Here is a 17,681-nt window from a genome sequence, read left to right as displayed (position 1 = left end):
AGAGGGAGGGAAAGAGAGGGAGGGAAAGAGAGGGAGGGAAAGAGAGGGAGGGAAAGAGGGAGGGAAAGAGAGAGAGGGAAAGAGAGAGAGGGAAAGAGAGGGAGGGAAAGAGAGGGAGGGAAAGAGAGGGAGGGAAAGAGAGATGAAGATGAGATGGAGATGAAGAGGGGTTCAACTGGGGGACATGGAGGCATTTAGTAAAATGAACAGCCAAGGCCAGAAACAGGCTTGGAGAAACTCCAGCTGCTCCGGGAGGTCAAGTGGGCCTCTCAGCGTCCAGCCAATGAAGCCTCTGACACAGGGGCCAGTTGGGCTTTAGCATGCAACCCTCAAATGCCAGGCATCCATCTCACAGGGCCATGAATCCGGGGAGGATGGGCTGACATACTCAGAATACTGGCCAGAGGACATTGTGGAGGGGGCTCCCTTGACTGGCCTTGGCACCCCCTTGCTGCTGGAGGTGTGCGGCTTAGGAGTAGGCAATGCAGTCACATAGGAAGAGGTCCACTGGGGACTAACCTGGGACTGGTGGCAGCAGGAAATACTCAGTCCGATGAGTGGGGTGACCAGAACCTCAGAGCCAGGGCCGCCTGAGGGGCCAAGGAGGAGACCCTGTCCAGAGCCCAGGGGGAGGGAAAAGCACCCAGGCCCACTGGTCAGCAAGCCCTCTTGCTTCCGGCAGCCTGCTGGCCACTCAGAACTGGGCATGGTGGCATCAGGACTTTGCTGTCTCCTTGGTCATGCCCTTGAAGCGCAGTGCAAGGGAGGCTGAAAGCCAGGCCAGCATGGAGGAGTCTTATCACCAATGAGGCACCCTCCCTCAATAGGCCATTGGCCTGTCCATGCTGCGAAGGGAGCTGCCAGCTGAGGCTGGGGCCAAAGCGTGAGGCCGTGTGTCCCTTGGGCCAAGGTATCTGACTTCAGAGCTGCAGCTGCTCCCAGAAGGATGGATCCCTGTGAATGGGTGGGCAGGGTTTGGGAGTGGGGCTGCTGCAGAGGGCTTCTCCAGCCATCCTCTTAGGAGAGTGCACCAGACTCACGGGGGAGAGAGGGTTTCTCAGTGCAGACCGGGGGGTTACCGGGGATGGAGACCTGTTTGCTACCCACCTGCCCATGTGGAGAGGGGCCTCCAACCATCCCTCCTCCCTCAGCATCACTGCCCGCTTCCATGGGGATCCAGCCACCTATTGGGCCCCTGATTCCTCAGGGGTGGGGATATGACCCAGGAGGGCTGGTCTGCCCTGTGGCATGGGGTTGGACCTTCTGCCCCCATGAGCTATTCTCAATCTACAGGGAGCCCACGCATGACCTGGTGACCAGTAAGTTTGCTGTGGGGCTGTGGCCAGCTGGGTCCTATGCCCCTGTCCTGGACTGGTCCTCTTTCCTTCCCACTTCACCTCTGTCCCACACCCTGATGGTCTCATGCTGCACACGAAGCTTCAGCCCAGGTGTATTTCCTAGGGACCGGGGTGAAGTGTCAGGTCTGTGGCAGAGTCTCAAAGTCCACACTGGGGACCTGAAACAGGAGTACAGGGGATAGGGTGAGGGGGAACTGAGACCACTCTGCAGGCGGACCCTGACGCTGGAGGAAAGAGTGGGGGTCTCCTGGCCCAAAGAGGCTCTGCCTTGCAGGCCAGCGTGGTATTCACCCTTTCTCTCTCTTCAGACTTTTCTTTTCATGAGTATACATTTCTTCTGAAATAAAAGCTTTCTAACTCTAAGCACCCCGGCACCAAATAAATAAATGAATGAATAAATACATTTGGTACTGGGGATGGAACAGTGTGGCCTGGGGGGGTTAACCACTGAGCCACATCCCCATCCCTTTTTATTTATTTTTTTATTTTAAGACAAGCTTTCACTAAGTTGCTCAGGGTCCTGCTATGTTGCTGGGGGTGGCTTTGAAATAACAATCCTCCTGCCTTAACCTCCCACATCACTGGGATTTTGGTGTGCACCACTGTGCCCTGTTCCAATAAATATTTTAATTAATTAGTGCCGTGCTGAGGATCGAACCCAGTGCCTCATATGTGCTAGGCAAGCACTCAACACTGAATCACAGCCCCAGCTCTTCCAATAAATATATATATATTTTTTGGTGCTGGGGTTTGAACCCAGGGCCTTGTGCATGCAAGGCAAGCACTCTACCCACTGAGCCATCTCCCCAGCTTCCTGATAAATATTTTTAAGAAGAAAAATGTATTTCCTGACCCACTCAAACCCATTCTTCTGCTTCCCTGAGAAGCCACCTCCTGTGGCCACTCTGGTGTCCCTGGGTGGCTGGAAGTATGTGGCTGGGACACAGGAGCGGAGGCCAGAGGAGAGGAGGACCCAGCAGCCGCAGGAGGCCTGGGGAGCACAGAGGGGTCCTCTGGGAAGAGGTACCACAGAACTCAGTCACAGACACAAGCCTAGGGGCAGCCAGGCCATGGAGCGTTGTGTTCCTTGGTCTGTGCCAGGTCTGTGCCAGGTGGGACTCACCTGGAAGGTGTCACTGCGCATCCAGAGACTGGCCTGGGAACCATGGCGGGCGTGTCCCACCCTGTAGTTTGGGGGCGACTGAGGCTGTCAGGCTCCGCTAGCGCTGTGGCGGTGGCTGCGACCCCAGCACTCTGGGTCCCGCCGCCGTCTTGTGTGCGCAGCCAGCGGGCAGGCGTCGGGGCCGCCACGATGAGTCCTAGGAAGTCGGGCTGCTCCTGGGAGACAGCGACGTGGCGAAGGCGAGATCCTGGCAAGCCTGCAGGGCGGGCAGCGGAGTCCCCCGACGGCCACCAGGCCGGCGAGCGGCGGGCCAGAGCTGTGTCCTCAGGCTTGGAGCGGCATCCGGGAGCGCGGGTGCCCAGCACCGACCTGAGACTCGCGGCGTCAGGGAGCAGTGGGAGACGCGGGGACCGGGAGGGACGGGGAGGAGTGGGAGACGCGGGGACCGGGAGGGACGGGGAGGGGTGGGAGACGCGGGGACCGGGAGGGACGGGGAGGAGTGGGAGACGCGGGGACCGGGAGGGACGGGGAGGAGTGGGAGACGCGGGGACCGGGAGGGACGGGGAGGAGTGGGAGACGCGGGGACCGGGAGGGACGGGGAGGGGTGGGAGACGCGGGGACCGGGAGGGACGGGGAGCGGTGGGAGACCCGGGGCCCCGAGGGACGGGGAGGGGTGGGAGACGCGGGGACCGGGAGGGACGGGGAGGAGTGGGAGACGCGGGGACCGGGAGGGACGGGGAGGAGTGGGAGACGCGGGGATCGGGAGGGACGGGGAGGGGTGGGAGACGCGGGGACCGGGAGGGACGGGGAGGAGTGGGAGACGCGGGGCCCCGAGGGACGGGGAGGAGTGGGAGACGCGGGGATCGGGAGGGACGGGGAGGAGTGGGAGACGCGGGGACCGGGAGGGACGGGGAGGGGTGGGAGACGCGGGGACCGGGAGGGACGGGGAGGAGTGGGAGACGCGGGGATCGGGAGGGACGGGGAGGGGTGGGAGACGCGGGGACCGGGAGGGACGGGGAGCGGTGGGAGACCCGGGGCCCCGAGGGACGGGGAGGGGTGGGAGACGCGGGGACCGGGAGGGACGGGGAGGAGTGGGAGACGCGGGGATCGGGAGGGACGGGGAGGAGTGGGAGACGCGGGGACCGGGAGGGACGGGGAGGAGTGGGAGTCGCGGGGATCGGGAGGGACGAGGAGGAGTGGGAGACGCGGGGACCCCGAGGGACCCGGGGAGGAGTGGGAGACGCGGGGACTCCGAGGGACGGGGAGGAGTGGGAGACGCGGGGATCGGGAGGGACGAGGAGGAGTGGGAGACGCGGGGATCGGGGATCGGGAGGGACGAGGAGGAGTGGGAGACGCGGGGACCGGGAGGGACGAGGAGGAGTGGGAGACGCGGGGATCGGGAGGGACGAGGAGGAGTGGGAGACGCGGGGACCCCGAGGGACCCGGGGAGGAGTGGGAGACGCGGGGACCGGGAGGGACGAGGAGGAGTGGGAGACGCGGGGATCGGGAGGGACGAGGAGGAGTGGGAGACGCAGGGATCGGGAGGGACGAGGAGGAGTGGGAGACGCGGGGACCGGGAGGGACGAGGAGGAGTGGGAGACGTGGGGATCGGGAGGGACGAGGAGGAGTGGGAGACGCGGGGACCCCGAGGGACCCGGGGAGGAGTGGGAGACGCGGGGATCGGGAGGGACGAGGAGGAGTGGGAGACGCGGGGATCGGGAGGGACGAGGAGGAGTGGGAGACGCGGGGACCGGGAGGGACGAGGAGGAGTGGGAGACGCGGGGACCCCGAGGGACCCGGGGAGGAGTGGGAGACGCGGGGACCGGGAGGGACGAGGAGGAGTGGGAGACGCGGGGACCCCGAGCGACGGGGAGCAGTGGGAGACGCGGGGACCGGGAGGGACGGGGAGGAGTGGGAGACGCGGGGACCGGGAGGGACGGGGAGGAGTGGGAGACGCGGGGACCGGGAGGGACGGGGAGGAGTGGGAGACGCGGGGACCGGGAGGGACGGGGAGGAGTGGGACCGGGCGCAGCAACACGGGGGATGCTAATGCCAGAGAGGAGGTGGGAGAGTCGGGACGCTGGGGGCCTTTAGGAGTGAACGCGCCTTCTCGGGGGTTGGAGCCCAGAGGGAAGCTCGTGCGCAGTTCCCCTTCCCGTCGAGAGGGCGACCGGTTTGCGGAGAGACGCTCTGGGCAGGTTCGCCCTGGGCTGCGTGGTCCGCTCTCCTAGGTGTCAGCCCGTCCTGAGGCAAAGCGTCCTTGTCCTTAAGGCCAGGGTGTTTTCTGACCTGTGCTTGGGGAAGGGGTCCCACCACCCCGAACTGGGTCTGTCTTCCTTGCCATCTTCTGTTCTTTCACGTTCTTCATGTGTATTTCAACTACTTATCTAAAGGAGTTGAAGACTAATAATTTAGTTGAAGTTAATACATCTAGTATTTATCTATTGTAACGACTTTATTTTGATCAGCATTTCTAGTCATTTTTAGCAGGAAGGTTGGTTGAACAATTGGCAAGCAGCACTTTCTTCATGTGCTCTGTTCCTCAGACCTTCGACCTTTGAGGCTTCATTCTCTCATTAGTTGAGCGTGTTCCTATTGAAACCCCACAACACACTGGCACGGTCATGATCCTGTGCACTGGGGAACAATGGGAACTGTGGGCGTCACAGGAAAGCCGGACCTGAAGCCCCACACCTCGGCTCTTAAGAAGATTAAGAGCCTTAAGTGTCCCCACTTAAGAAGATTTAAACTCAGACACAAAGTCACGTGAGGGAACTTTAATAGAAGTGAAAGTGAAGTAAAAGCAAAGTGAGGCTCGAGCAGAGAGCACCCTCCAGAGAGAGCGGCTGTCTCTGAGCAGAGGACGCCGAGACAGTGCTGTGCCGATTCCGCAGCGGTTTGATGTTCCCGGGAGAGCTGGGGACCACCCTCTGCACTCTGCCAGCCAGCCGTTCACTCCTCCTCCCCCTTAGGGAGTCCTCTTGGGAACTGTCACGGTGGCCATCCTACTCAGGGGGGCTTCGTGTGCACTGGGGTCAGTTGCTGGTCAGAAGTCACCTTAGTGCGCCTGTGTTCCTGAAGGAACCTCCCCTCCCAGGTCATCGGAGACATGTAGCCGTGATTCCCAACTCCACGTTGACCTCAGTGAGCCCCGTCAAGAGTGAGTCCCATTAATCCTTTCCTCTTGACCCACTTTCCTAATCAGCTCCCTCTGCTTCTGTTTATTTTCTACAAATTAACTACCACCCTTTGCTTTCTCATCTACTTTGGAAGTAGTTTAAAGAAGGACCCTAACGTAATTCAAAGAACACTTGTAACCTTGCCTGCATGTCACCGCTCATTGTTAGTTACTACCTAACATGGTGGTTAAATTTATTTTTATTTTTGGCAGTACTGGACTGTTCTACCACTACTGTTCCACAGGGGTGTTCTATCACTCAGCTATGTTCCCAGCTCTCTTTACTTTGAGACCAGGACTCACTAAATTGCTGGGGCTGAACTTGAATTTGCTTGCTCTCTTCTTGAACTTGCTTGAACTTGCTTGGAACCCTGAATCTGGGATTACAGGTGTGCACCACCAAACCCAACTCCTGGTTGTTAATTTTGTGTCAACTTGAGTGGGCAATGGTGTTCAGTTATTTGGTCAAACATCAGACTGTGTATTTCTATGAAGGTATCTTTTTTTTTTCATATGAGATTAACATTTAAATCAATAGACTAGAAGTAAAGCAGATTACCCTCCATCACATGGGTGGGCCTCACTTAATCATTTGAAGGTCTTAACAGAATTCAACTTCCTGAGAGGGAAAGAATTCTGCCAGCACATGACCTTTGGACTCAGACTATAACTCTTCCTTGGGTCTCCAGCTTGCAAGTTCACTGCTGCAGATGCACTTCCACAGATCCTCAAAGTAGATCTCTTTTTCTTTATACCTATACACACATATTGTTGGTTCGGTGTCTCTGCAGAACCCTGACCTATACAAGGCAGAAGAGAATATCCTGCCCTCAAGGAACGGAGGTCTGGACACACATGCATCAGACAATCACGTGCAAAACAAAAACACAACCCCCAAAGTTAAGCGAACCTCCCAGGGCATTTCAGATGTTTCTGTTGGTGGAGGTCACACTGTCGCTGCTCTGGAATTGCCAGTCAGGCCAAGGGGACAGAGGAGCCCAGGGGCCAGCAGGGTGAAGCAGCATCAGTACCCAGAACGGGGGAGGTCCAGTCAGTGGGAAGGTCAAGGGCAGGAGGAGATGGGGCCGCTCTGTACCTCACGGAGGGAGAGGCAGAGGCCAAGACCCCCAGTCCTCTGAGAGCCCCGCCTGCCTAGCACACTTCGGCAGCTGCCGCAGCGCCTGCGGGACCAAAGGCGGCTGATTCCACCCTCTCTGACCATCCCATTCCGGCGCCAGGTCGGACAGAGCTGGGGGCAGTGCAAGCCGGGTCTGGGTCAGCGCAGCTGCGGGCGAGCGCCGCCCAGAGCGCGTCCAAGCAGCGCAGCGGGTCAGCGCGGACTGACCTCCGCCCCTGGCCCCGCCCCTCACGCTGTCACCCAATCCCCGTGAGCCCGCTCGCCCCCGGCCCCGCCCCGGACTGCCCTTCACTCGCCCAATCCCCGCCCGGCTCTTCGCGGCCCTGTCCCGCCCTCGGCCTTCCGTCGCCCAATCCGCGCGCGGCCCGCGTCGGCTCCGCCCAGCCGCCGTCGCGCGCTGGGGCCGCGGTGAGGCGGGCGGCGCGCGGCAGGCACCATGGAGGAGCTGCTGCGGCGGGAGCTGGGCTGCCGCAGCGTCAAGGCCTCGGGCCACTCCGGAGGCGGCTGCATTAGCCAGGGCCAGAGTTACGACACGGACGTCGGACGGCTGTTTGTGAAAGTGAACCCCAAGGCGGAGGTAGGCGCCCCGGGTCGCGCTTGAGGCCCGGGCCGGCCCCGGGCTCCAGTGCGGGCTCGGCCGCGGCCGGGGGTCCCGGGCTGGGCTCGATCCCGGTTCGGGTGCAGGATCTGGGTCCGATGCCTGGCGTGCCGGCGCCCCGGTCCGCCGTGGTTGTGGCTCTTCTCCAGGAGGCCGGTGAGCGGGCCTGGGACGAGCAGAGTCTGCCTGGAGCCTCGTCGGGCTGCAGGGGTGGAAGGCCGCCTCCGCCGGCGCGGTGCTGAGCTGAGTCGCCCCAGCCCTTTAGGGAGTGAGCAGGATCCGGCGGCGCCTTTTCAGGGGGACCGAAGGTGCTTTCGCGCGGGACTCGGGGGCCCTACACACCACGCCCCGCTCCGTGCTTCTTTCTGAGCTGGGCCTGGTGCTTCACGCCTGTAACCCCGGAGACTCTGGAAGCTGAGACAGGAGAACCGCAAGGTCGAGGCCAGCCTCAGCCACTCAGTGAGGCCCTAGGCTACTTAGGGATACCTGTCTCAAAATAAAAAATGAAAAGGACGGGGGACGTGACTCAGTGGTTTAGCGTCCTTGGGTCCAATCCCTTGTCCTGAAAAGCAAATAAAGAATTCATTCTGGCGGTTATTTCCATTTTCTTCCCAGAAAGGAGTCGCACTTTCCAGAACGTGGGATAATTTCACTCTGAAATACTTTTGTTCTCACAGCGTCGGCCCCAGCCCTTGTCTCCAGAGACCGACCTGTCCTCTACTCCCACCTAAGCTTACGTGGGTCTGCCGCAAGCTCTGATGCTTCCCTGGCAGCACCGTCCCTTCACATTCTGCAGCCGGTGTCTGTCCTGTTCTTTGTGGGATCCATCTTCTCCAAGTCTCTGTGTTCCCACTTCCCCTGACATTTGCAGTCATTCAGAACTTGGTGTTGATTACATGGGAAGTGGTTAAAATGGAAACACTTGGTGCTGCCTTTATTTATTTTCTTGGTGGTGCTGAGGATTGAACCCAGGGCCTTGGCTTGTGCTTTTTCACTGAGCCTCACCCCCAGCCCCAAAGATCCTTTTTTTGGTGGGAGGAGGTACTGAGGATTGAGCTCAGGGGCACGTAACCACTGAGCCACATCCCCAGCCCTTTTTTGTGTTTTTATTTTAGGGACAGGGTCTCACTGAGTTGCTTAGTGCCTGGCCATTGCTGAGGGTGGCTTTGTGATCCTCCTGTCTCAGCCTCCCAAGCTGCTGGCAATACAGGCATGTGCCACTGTGCCTGGCTCAGAGATGCTTTTTAAAAATTGTTCTTCTGTTTGTTTGGGCTGTTCTTTACTTGCTTCGTCATTGAAGTCCATTGGTAGGTAGATCCAACATGTGATTTTCTAGCTTGCACTGGCGCATGCGTGTGAGTTATGCAGATATACTGCCCATTGAATAAACACTCCCTGGTTGTGCTGGAAATGTGACTCCTTTATGCTTTTCCTTCTTGGAGGTGAAACAGTCTTCCAGACTCCTAAGACTACATGCTGCTCTTCTGTTTTCTTTCTTGCCCTCTGCTGAAGTTGACTTAGTCACAGCTGTTTTTCCTTTTGATTATTCTTATCCGCCCTTTGCATACTTGTATGATAGGCTTTCCCTCATACTCCTCCCTTGGATCTTTTCTAGACTCACTGAAAACCATTTTCATCCTAGTCCCCTAGGCTAGGATGCCTAATCTTACCTTGGATCTGCTCACAAGTAGCAATTTTCTTAGCTTTAATTAGGAAATTTAGGCATGTAGCAGGTAATGTTTCTCTGAAGGAGCCTTGACCTCTAACTGGGTTCCCAGAACCTCTTTTATCTTTCCCTGCATCTTTTAAAATCTACCTCTTAGTCTCCACAACCAGTATCCTAATAAGTGTAGCCAAGGCCTGGTTGTTTCCCTTTTATCTCCTAAAGAGAATGCTCTGGAAGTTCCCCCTGGGACACAGCTCTTCCTGCTCAGCCACTTGGCTCTCTAAGGTGGTGAAGTGTTGAGAATGGACTAGTCAGTGTTATCTGCTAACTCAGTTAATCATGGCAGCAAGCGTATGCAGTTTAGTATTAATCCCACTTTTCAGATAAGGAAACTGAGGCATAGAAAGCTTAAATAACTTGCCCACGATCACAGAGTTAGCAACTATGAGAATACCTAGACTATGGCAGCACTGCTCCTAATAGCCCCAGAGTGGAAGCTTGGTTGTCCTTCCCCAGTAGAACAGGTGACTGCATTTTGGAGCGTTCACAACAGTGGAGCCCTGCGCGCAGTGAGCATGAACTCCGACTGCTGCCATAGCCACATATTGGGGGCAGCATAGACAAAGAGGCCAGACCCCAGGGACTACATGCCTGTAAGATGACCAAGCAGGCAAAATAAGTCTGTGATGGCACAAGTCCAGGCAGAGGCTGCCTCGGATGGGTGGGTGGTGGTGGCAGGGGTGCAGAGAGAGGAGTTTCTGGATCACGGAGCTATCTGGACTCTTGCTTTGGACAGTGGTTGTATCCTGGGAAGTGACTGAGCTGGGCACTGATGAGCCACACACCTTCCTGTATATGCTTCAGTGACTCTTCCTTGTGGGGGCAGGTGGGTAGACTTGCCCATAATCCAGTGACTTGAGGCAGGAGGGTCACAAGTCTGAGGCTAGCCTCAGCAACTTAGTGAGACACTGTCTCAAAATTAAAATAAAAAGAGAGTATTTTAAAGGGGAGGAATGACCTAGAATGGGAAGTTAGGGAACACTTCTTTGGGCAATTGAAGCAGATGTCAAGTTGGAATCTGAAGGATGGCTAGGAAGAGACTGACATGGCAAAAGGGGGGACTGCATGCTACACAGACGGGCATCACGTGGGCTCTGAGGCTGCAGAAGGCGGGCACCTCCAGGGCACTGCAAGAAGACCCAGAGGCAGAGCCCCAGGAGTGTGCGTGGGTGTGCCTGCCCCAGATGAAGGTGGGAGCGGGCAGGAAGCCAGGCGGTGGCAGGCTGGGGTGCATCCCGGCTCAGCTTTGCCTTGAAGAAGAGTCATGCCATTGTGAGTGGCAGACCCAGCGGAGAGTGGTCCCTATAGTTGAGGGGCTTGGAGGGAAATGGTCAAGATGAGGTGTTTCCATCACCTGGCAGCAGGAGTGTAGAACTTGGTGGTGTGTTTAGGTGAAAGCAGCCCCAGGTTCCTGGCCACCTACCCCAAGGGGACAGGGGACAGGTGAGCCTGCACCCTCTCTGTGGAACAAGACTATGGTTGAGATACTGTCTGCAAATGTTGAAAGAACCCACGTACGCAGTCCACCTCTGTACCAGGTGCTCAGGGGAAGGAGGGGCCTTCCTTTTCTTCTCCCGGGTGCTTCAGGGTTCAGCCACAGGACAGGTCTGTGGTCCAGTACTGGAAAGTTCAAGCCTTTTCTTTCCTGTACTTGAGCATCATAGCACTGCTGATGTGGCTTTGGAAAAACCGTCCATGTCTACAGTCTTTGGTCTAGCATAGCCGTGGCTTGCAGTTGGGATGTTAGAAAAGAATCTGTGTATGTGGAACCTTTCCCAGGTAAGCTTACTCTGCCTCTTTTCTCTCCTCTTTCTATCCTCCATTGTCTTTCTGACAGGCCAGAAGGATGTTTGAAGGTGAGATGTCAAGTTTAACTGCCATTCTGAAAACAGACACTGTGAAAGTGCCCAAGCCCATCAAGGTGCTCGATGCCCCTGGAGGTGGGAGTATGCTGGTGATGGAGCATTTGGACATGCGGTATTTAAGCAGGTCTGTCTTGACACCATCCCCTCTCCTTAAAAGCAAAGGCTTGAGGGCTGGGGCTCAGTGGTACAGCACTTGCCTAGCACGTGTGAGATGCACACATAAAAATAAATAAATGAAATAAAGACATTGTGTCCATCTACAATAAAAAAAATATTAAAAAAGCAAACAAAGGCTTGAGCTAAGCTTGGTGGTGCACACCTGTAATCTCAGCAATTCAGGAGTCCGAGGCAGGAGGATCACAAGTTTGAGATCAGACTTAGCAACTTAGCAAGGCCTAAGCAACTCACTGAGACCCTGTCCCTAAATAGAAAATGAAAAGGAGCTGGGCATGGTGGCACACAGCTGTGATCTCAGTGGCTCAGGAGGCTGAGGCAGGAGGATTGCAAGTTCAAATCCAACCTCAGCAAAAGTGAGATTCTAAGCAACTCAGTGAAAGCCTGACTCTAAATAAAATACAAAATAGGGCTGGGGACGTGGCTCGGTGGTTGAGTGTCTCTGAGTTCAATCCCCAGTGTCAGTCCAAAAAAAAAAAGGAAAGGAAGGCTTTGTGGTTCCTGTTTGGCCCTGTAGCTTGTCCTCGGGGCCACAGATTTGAGGAGTGTGACATGGAGAACCCATGGTGCCGCACATGATGGTTCTGCAGCATGAGAGGTGGGTACTCTGGAACACGAATCCAGAGGGAGGACTCGGGGGGGGGGGTGCTGGCAGTGGGCCCATTGCGATGTAGACGAGGCTGGGAGAGAACAACAGGTCTCAGCCCTTCACCTCCAACTTTGACAAAAATGGGCTTTCTGTCCGTAAGTGCTCGACCTATTTCCTGTGTCCTGGGCCTTTCAGACGGATGTGTCTCCTGTTTGTGCGTCATGTGTTTAGTTGCTGCTTTTGGTTTCACAGTCATGCTGCAAAACTTGGAGCCCAGCTCGCGGATTTACACCTTGATAACAAGAAACTTGGGGAGACACTTCTGAAGGAGGCTGGCACAGTGGGTAAGACTGGGGGCCTGCGGAGCCCTGCCCAGAGGAGCACATGCAGCCTATATGGGCCTGGGGACAGTAGTCTAAGCTGATGCCGCAGCAGAGGGGCCCTGAGGCTGCACGAGTGCAGTGCGTGAGCACCATGAGTGTGCTCAGTGCTGTGTCGTGTGGCCACCGGAGGAGCAGGCGCGGTCTGGACTCTACCTCTTACTCCCCCACAGACAAGACTCGCAGAGTCTCTGCCTTTCCCAGTGAGTCCTTCAGGCACGGCATCTTTTCTTCCAAGTGCAATCACTCTCGAGTGTCGGAACTATGACCCTTACGTTTGACCGATCTAGAGCCTAGTGCCATGTTAGCACTAAGGGGATTTTCCAGTGTTTTCAACTTCTGCCTGTTGATAATCCACGATTAGCCTGTGTGCTGACTCTGCTAGGCAGTAGCTGACAGTAGGAAAGCAGTATAACCCGTAACGTACTGTGTGAGCATCCCCAGCAGGTCCCCTCAGCCTGCCCCTGCCTGCCTGGAACGTCTACTGACGGCCCTGTGGACTGCCTTTCCTGTTTCTCTCAGACTACACAGAGTTCAGGCTGTTGGGGTTTTCTTTGAATTTGAGGAGCTGCACAGGGTTGAGGACTCTTTAAAGCATGGTAGTTTGTCAAAAATGGCACTGTATTGGCCACTGAAAATATCCTTTGCTGGTGGATTATGCTGTAGATTTTTACTCTCCAAAGAGTATCGTCTTTTTTTCCCTTTTTTTGGATTCTGTTGTCCCCTTTCCCATGTGTCCTCTGGTACAGCTTCTGGGACAGTCCGTGTCCTTGGTTATCAAATCTGTGGAACCAGTCTCTGTTCTGAGTGACCTGAGGGTCAGCAGACATTGGACCCTGGTTTGTTGGGTGAGGATAGGAGGTGGGAGGGGCACGCTGAGGTCATTCACAGGCACTTCAGAGCAGAGTCTGGGGTCTCTGGGAGCAAGGGAACCAGTTATCTTTCTTTCTTTCCTTTTCTTGCAAGGGAAAGGAGGAGGGCAGATGGAACGGCCCTTCGTGGACCAGTTTGGGTTTGATGTGGTGACATGCTGTGGATACCTCCCCCAGGTGAGCAGCATAGTTATATCAGGCACAGGGGGAAGCACCTTCTCCCTTTCTTGTGGGGGTTTGCAAGACTTACTCTGTTTTCTTTGCTGATTTCTAGGAGGTTGGCATGGGGATTGCCCACCTTACATGTTAGGTAAGCAAAGAGAAGCAGAAAAGGACCAGTAAGTTAGAATGTGGGATTTCAACTGTGTAAAAATTAGAAAAATATGAAATGTTTTATTTTAAATATACATTGAGCCATCCATATCCACAGGTTCTCCATCTGTGTATTCAGCCAACTGCAGATTGATATATAAAAAAAAATAAAAGATTTGTGTCTGTTCTAAATGCATACTGGTTTTTCTTGCCATTATTCCCTAAATAATGCAATATGGCCACCATTTCCATAGCATTTGTATTATGTCACGTACAAGTAGTCTGGAGATGATTTCAGGTACATGGAGGGTGTGGGGGGTATGCAAACACTGCCGATTCTATGTAAGGATATTGTGTGGGGTTCCTGGATCCAGTTCCTATGGATGCCCAGGGACCCCTGTCAGACACAGCACAATGGCAAGGGACTGTACCCTTCAGTGTTTCGATGAAGGTCGACACCCCTGGGACTTCGGTGTGGGCATTCTACTGAAGCCCAGCAGATGTGGGTTAGAAAGGATGGCAGCTCTGCTTTTAGGGAATAGGAGGTGTGGCTCCTCGGGAGAGGACACTGAGGAAGCTGAAACTTCAGTGCTTCTGTGTGCGTGAGCCCGCCCAGGTGCTCTTGCACGTTGTGCTCTGTCCTGGTGCACACTCATGGGCATGTGCTTGTGTTTGTGTGTGGTGCTCTGTCCTGGTGCACCTGCCCATGTGTGTACTTGTGTTTGTGTGTGATGCTCTGTCCTGGTTCACCTGCCCATGTGTGTACTTGTGTTTGTGTGTTTGTGCTCTGTTCTAGTGCACGTGCCCATGTGTGTGCTCATGTTTGTGATGCTCTGTTCTGGTGCACGTGCCCATGTGTGCGCTCATGTTTGTGATGCTCTGTTCTGGTGCACGTGCCCATGTGTGTGCTTGTGTTTGTGTATGGTGCTCTGTCCTGGGTGCACCTGCCCATGTGTGTGCTCGTGTTTGTGTGTGGTGCTCTGTCCTGGGTGCACCTGCCCATGTGTGTGCTCGTGTTTGTGTGTGGTGCTCTGTCCTGGGTGCACCTGTCCATCTGCGTGCCCAGGTTTGTGGTGCTCTGCACAGTGTGTCCTGCTCTGTGGTGCTGTACTCCTGTGTGTCTGTCTCTTCTCCCTCCAATAGCAAGCACCTGTCACCTGGACATCCTCTCTTGGGGGTCCTCTTGTTGCATAGTGCACCACATGACTTCTTATTATCACTCTCTGGAGAGGGGTCGTCTGTGGCTGGACAGCTGGTTAGAAACAAGCCATGGGATCAGGGAAGGTCAGCTGGCTCTGGCCTCTGTGTTCAAGACTATAATTATTCAGGGGTTGGGTACATAGCTCAGTTGGTAGAGTCCTTTCTTCACATGTACAAGGCCCTGGGTTCAATCCCCAGCACCACAAAAAAAAAAAAAAGAAAAAAGAAAAAAGAAAAAAAAAGTAATTATAATTAAAGAAAACCTTCCAGTGGTCTTTGGTCTTGAAAGGCTACAGAGTGGACCCTATTGCATCCCCTGTTCCTGCTGCTCCTCAGCTTGTCTCTGAGTCCTCATGCTGCCTGACCGCCCCTCGCCTCTTCAGCCCTAGGTGGGACCCTCTCCACATGCCATGTGTGCAGCCCCTTCCACTTCAGGGTACTTCTGGGCTCTTGAGCCTCCTTCATTTGTGGCCTTTTCTGAAGAACTTGCTTTCTCCTTTGCTCTCATGTGTGCAGGTGAATGACTGGCAGAAGGACTGGGTCGTGTTCTATGCCCAGCAGCGCATTCAGCCCCAGATGGACATGGTGGAGAAGGAGTCTGGGGACCGGGAGGCACTTGAGCTCTGGTCTGCTCTGCAGGTGAGCAGGGCCCTTGCTGCATGACCAAAGGCATCCCACAGCAGCATGTCCTACTTGGCTCCAGTGTCCAGTGCCAAGGCAGGTGCAGCCCTCCTGAGTCTGGTTCTGAACAGGAAGCAGGCACCCGTCAGTGTCCTGTTCACCCCCTGAAGCCAGGCACTGTCGAGTGGTGCTGCTGCTCAGGGATGTGCAGCGGCCCTCAGGGAACCTCTGCACCCCTCTGCACGCAGCTGAGGCTCTGTCTTCCTGCAGCTGAAGATCCCTGACCTGTTCCGCAACCTGGAGATCGTCCCTGCCTTGCTCCACGGAGACCTCTGGGGAGGGAATGTAGCAGAAGACTCCTCTGGGCCCATCATTTTTGACCCAGCTTCTTTCTACGGCCACTCAGAGTATGAGCTGGCGATAGCCGGCATGTTTGGGGGCTTCAGTGGCTCCTTTTACTCTGCCTACCACAGCAAGATCCCCAAGGCCCCCGGATTTGAGCAGCGCCTGCAGTTGTACCAGCTCTTCCACTACCTGAACCACTGGAACCATTTTGGGTCAGGGTACAGAGGGTCCTCCCTGAGCATCATGCGGAATCTGATCAAGTGAGCTGGCTTTCCTCCTGAAGGGGCCCTCCTTTCTCCATGGCCCCTTACGTGTGCCACTTTGTTCTCCTCACCATGTCCAAGCCTTGTACAGGGGTGATATCAGGAAAGGTGTTGCCCTCAAGCTGTACTGAGCCAGACATCATGACTGATGCGGCCATACTAGTGACTGAAACGGACCTCTGACCACATGAGCATGGAGGGACAGAACCAGCGTGCCTGTCCGTCCGCTCCCTGCTTTCCTGTCCAAGGACACCTCAGAGCTGATGATGCTTCATGTTGTGTAAGACCTTGGTCCAGACGTGGAGCCAGCTTGCTAGAAACTTATACTGAGATCAGTTCCCATGTCAAGCACATTCCCTTTTCTTTTCTTTTCTTTCTTTTTTTTTTTTTTTTTTGTGCTGCTGGGAATCGAACCCATGGCCTTGTGCTTGCAAGACCAGCACTTTACCAACTGAGCTATCTCCCCAGCCCCCACATTTTCTTTTCTTTATGCATTTCTTCTGGACCTTGCTGCAGACTGAGCAGGTCTGGGAACTGGTTCTGGGAGGGACCAAACTGCCAGCCTTAGGGTAAAATGGGTAGATTGAGGAGCCTTAAATCCCTCCCTCCTATTATTACCCATCTGTGTCATTTTCTACTACAGTCTTGCCAAGTTGTCATTCTTTGATGAACTTATAAAATGAGCATTGAACTAATATTTTTCCCTTTCAGTATCATAGTGATGATGGATTCCATGAATGTCATTGACACTGACAGACCTTTGCCTAAAAGCCTGAATGAACTCCAGTGGTCTCAGTGGTGTGCAAAACTACATACTTCCACTGTTGTGGTTCAGCCTCTGTCTTGGTGGTTTGCACTGTGCTGTGAACCTAAATGGGTATACCTTTAAAAAAGATAAAGTTTTTATCTTTTTGTTCAAGTAAAGAACAACACAGAGCTTGATACGAGAAGGAACAGCCTGAGAACTGTCGATGGCATCTGACAGGTGGTACCACCTAGCCACTGTTCTCCACCTGCAAGGTTCAGAGAACAGAGGATGAAAGTAACCACGTTACTTTGGTTGGGTCAGGGGAGAAGCTGTTGGTGGCTGCCTCAGGCCTGGCCTGGCAGGGACAGCACTCCCTCAACGGGGACACCTGTGGCATCCTTGAGCCAGACTGACGGGGGGGCAGGAGGATATTGGTCAGGGCCCCTTGCAGAATGCAGAAGCAGAACTGGTGCCTCTCCAGTTCCAGTTCTTCCGGGAGGAGGAGGACTGTGACCCTGAGGCTCTCCCAGTGGTCAGTTTCTAACCTGGTAATTCCTACACCACCGTTTGCCCAGACTCAGCTTGATTACTCTGAGCCTGGGGATGCTGATGACTGTGTCCGGAGACACTGGTGCCTGACCAGGACGATACTCAGACCCCTAACCCCTGAGCATCCCTTGGGGGTTGTGCAGGGGCCCAGAGGTGTCCCTGACTCTTGGGGCCTGGACATCATGCTGTGTTAGAGGGCAAAAGCCCGAAGCTTCCCCAGCAATGAGCAGGAAGGACATCTGGGTCCTCCAGAGGAGGTGGCCTTTGTTCCTTGGGCAGCGTGGCCATGCTGCCTCCAGGAGAGGCCCCCAGTGGGTGTGGGGAGAACACCAGGTGTGGGGGTGGTAAGAGCAGTGCAGGGGCTTGGATTCTGTGATGGTGTCAGCTTTCTAAATGCCATTTGTGGCAACTGCTCCTCCTGAAATGTCTGCTTCTGCTCCTGATTCTGTATTCACTTTTATGTTCTGTACGTCGTACACACGTGTATGGTTTTTATTTCATAGAAGGTTGCCAGACTCATATAAACTTTAGGCCCAGAGGTGCCCAGTCTACCTGGAGTTGCTTCTTGGGTCTGATTCCATTCCATGCAAGATGGACAGGCTGGGACGAGCTTCCCAGAGTGAAGTAGTGCTGGGCTCTGGG

At 55.3% G+C, this 17,681-nt stretch overlaps 1 protein-coding gene across 1 annotated transcript; it reads left to right on the top strand.

Moving 5' to 3' along the window:
• The first annotated feature begins 7,193 nt into the window (after positions 1–7,193).
• On the top strand, positions 7,194–15,909 carry FN3KRP (fructosamine 3 kinase related protein). The gene is made up of 6 exons (XM_079133407.1): positions 7,194–7,374; positions 10,959–11,110; positions 12,002–12,093; positions 13,096–13,178; positions 15,030–15,152; positions 15,405–15,909. The coding sequence occupies exons 1-6, from the start codon at positions 7,234–7,236 to the stop codon at positions 15,741–15,743; spliced, it is 930 nt and encodes a 309-aa protein (XP_078989533.1). The 5' UTR covers positions 7,194–7,233; the 3' UTR covers positions 15,744–15,909.
• Positions 15,910–17,681: the final 1,772 nt, after the last annotated feature.

Source organism: Sciurus vulgaris (genome assembly GCF_902686455.1).
Source record: "Sciurus vulgaris genome assembly, chromosome: 3".
NCBI classification, from domain to species: domain Eukaryota; kingdom Metazoa; phylum Chordata; class Mammalia; order Rodentia; family Sciuridae; genus Sciurus; species Sciurus vulgaris.
Note: the sequence above shows the minus strand (reverse complement) of the source record. Positions and strands in the feature narration are given on the sequence as shown.

Bases quoted from the DNA above. Each gene is read 5' to 3' on its own strand.
- FN3KRP (XM_079133407.1), top strand. From the start codon at position 7,234: ATGGAGGAGCTGCTGCGGCGGGAGCTGGGCTGCCGCAGCGTCAAGGCC. The intron at 7,375-10,958 runs GTAGGCGCCCCG...TCTTTCTGACAG, and splicing joins AAGTGAACCCCAAGGCGGAG to GCCAGAAGGATGTTTGAAGG. The intron at 11,111-12,001 runs GTCTGTCTTGAC...TTGGTTTCACAG, and splicing joins GACATGCGGTATTTAAGCAG to TCATGCTGCAAAACTTGGAG.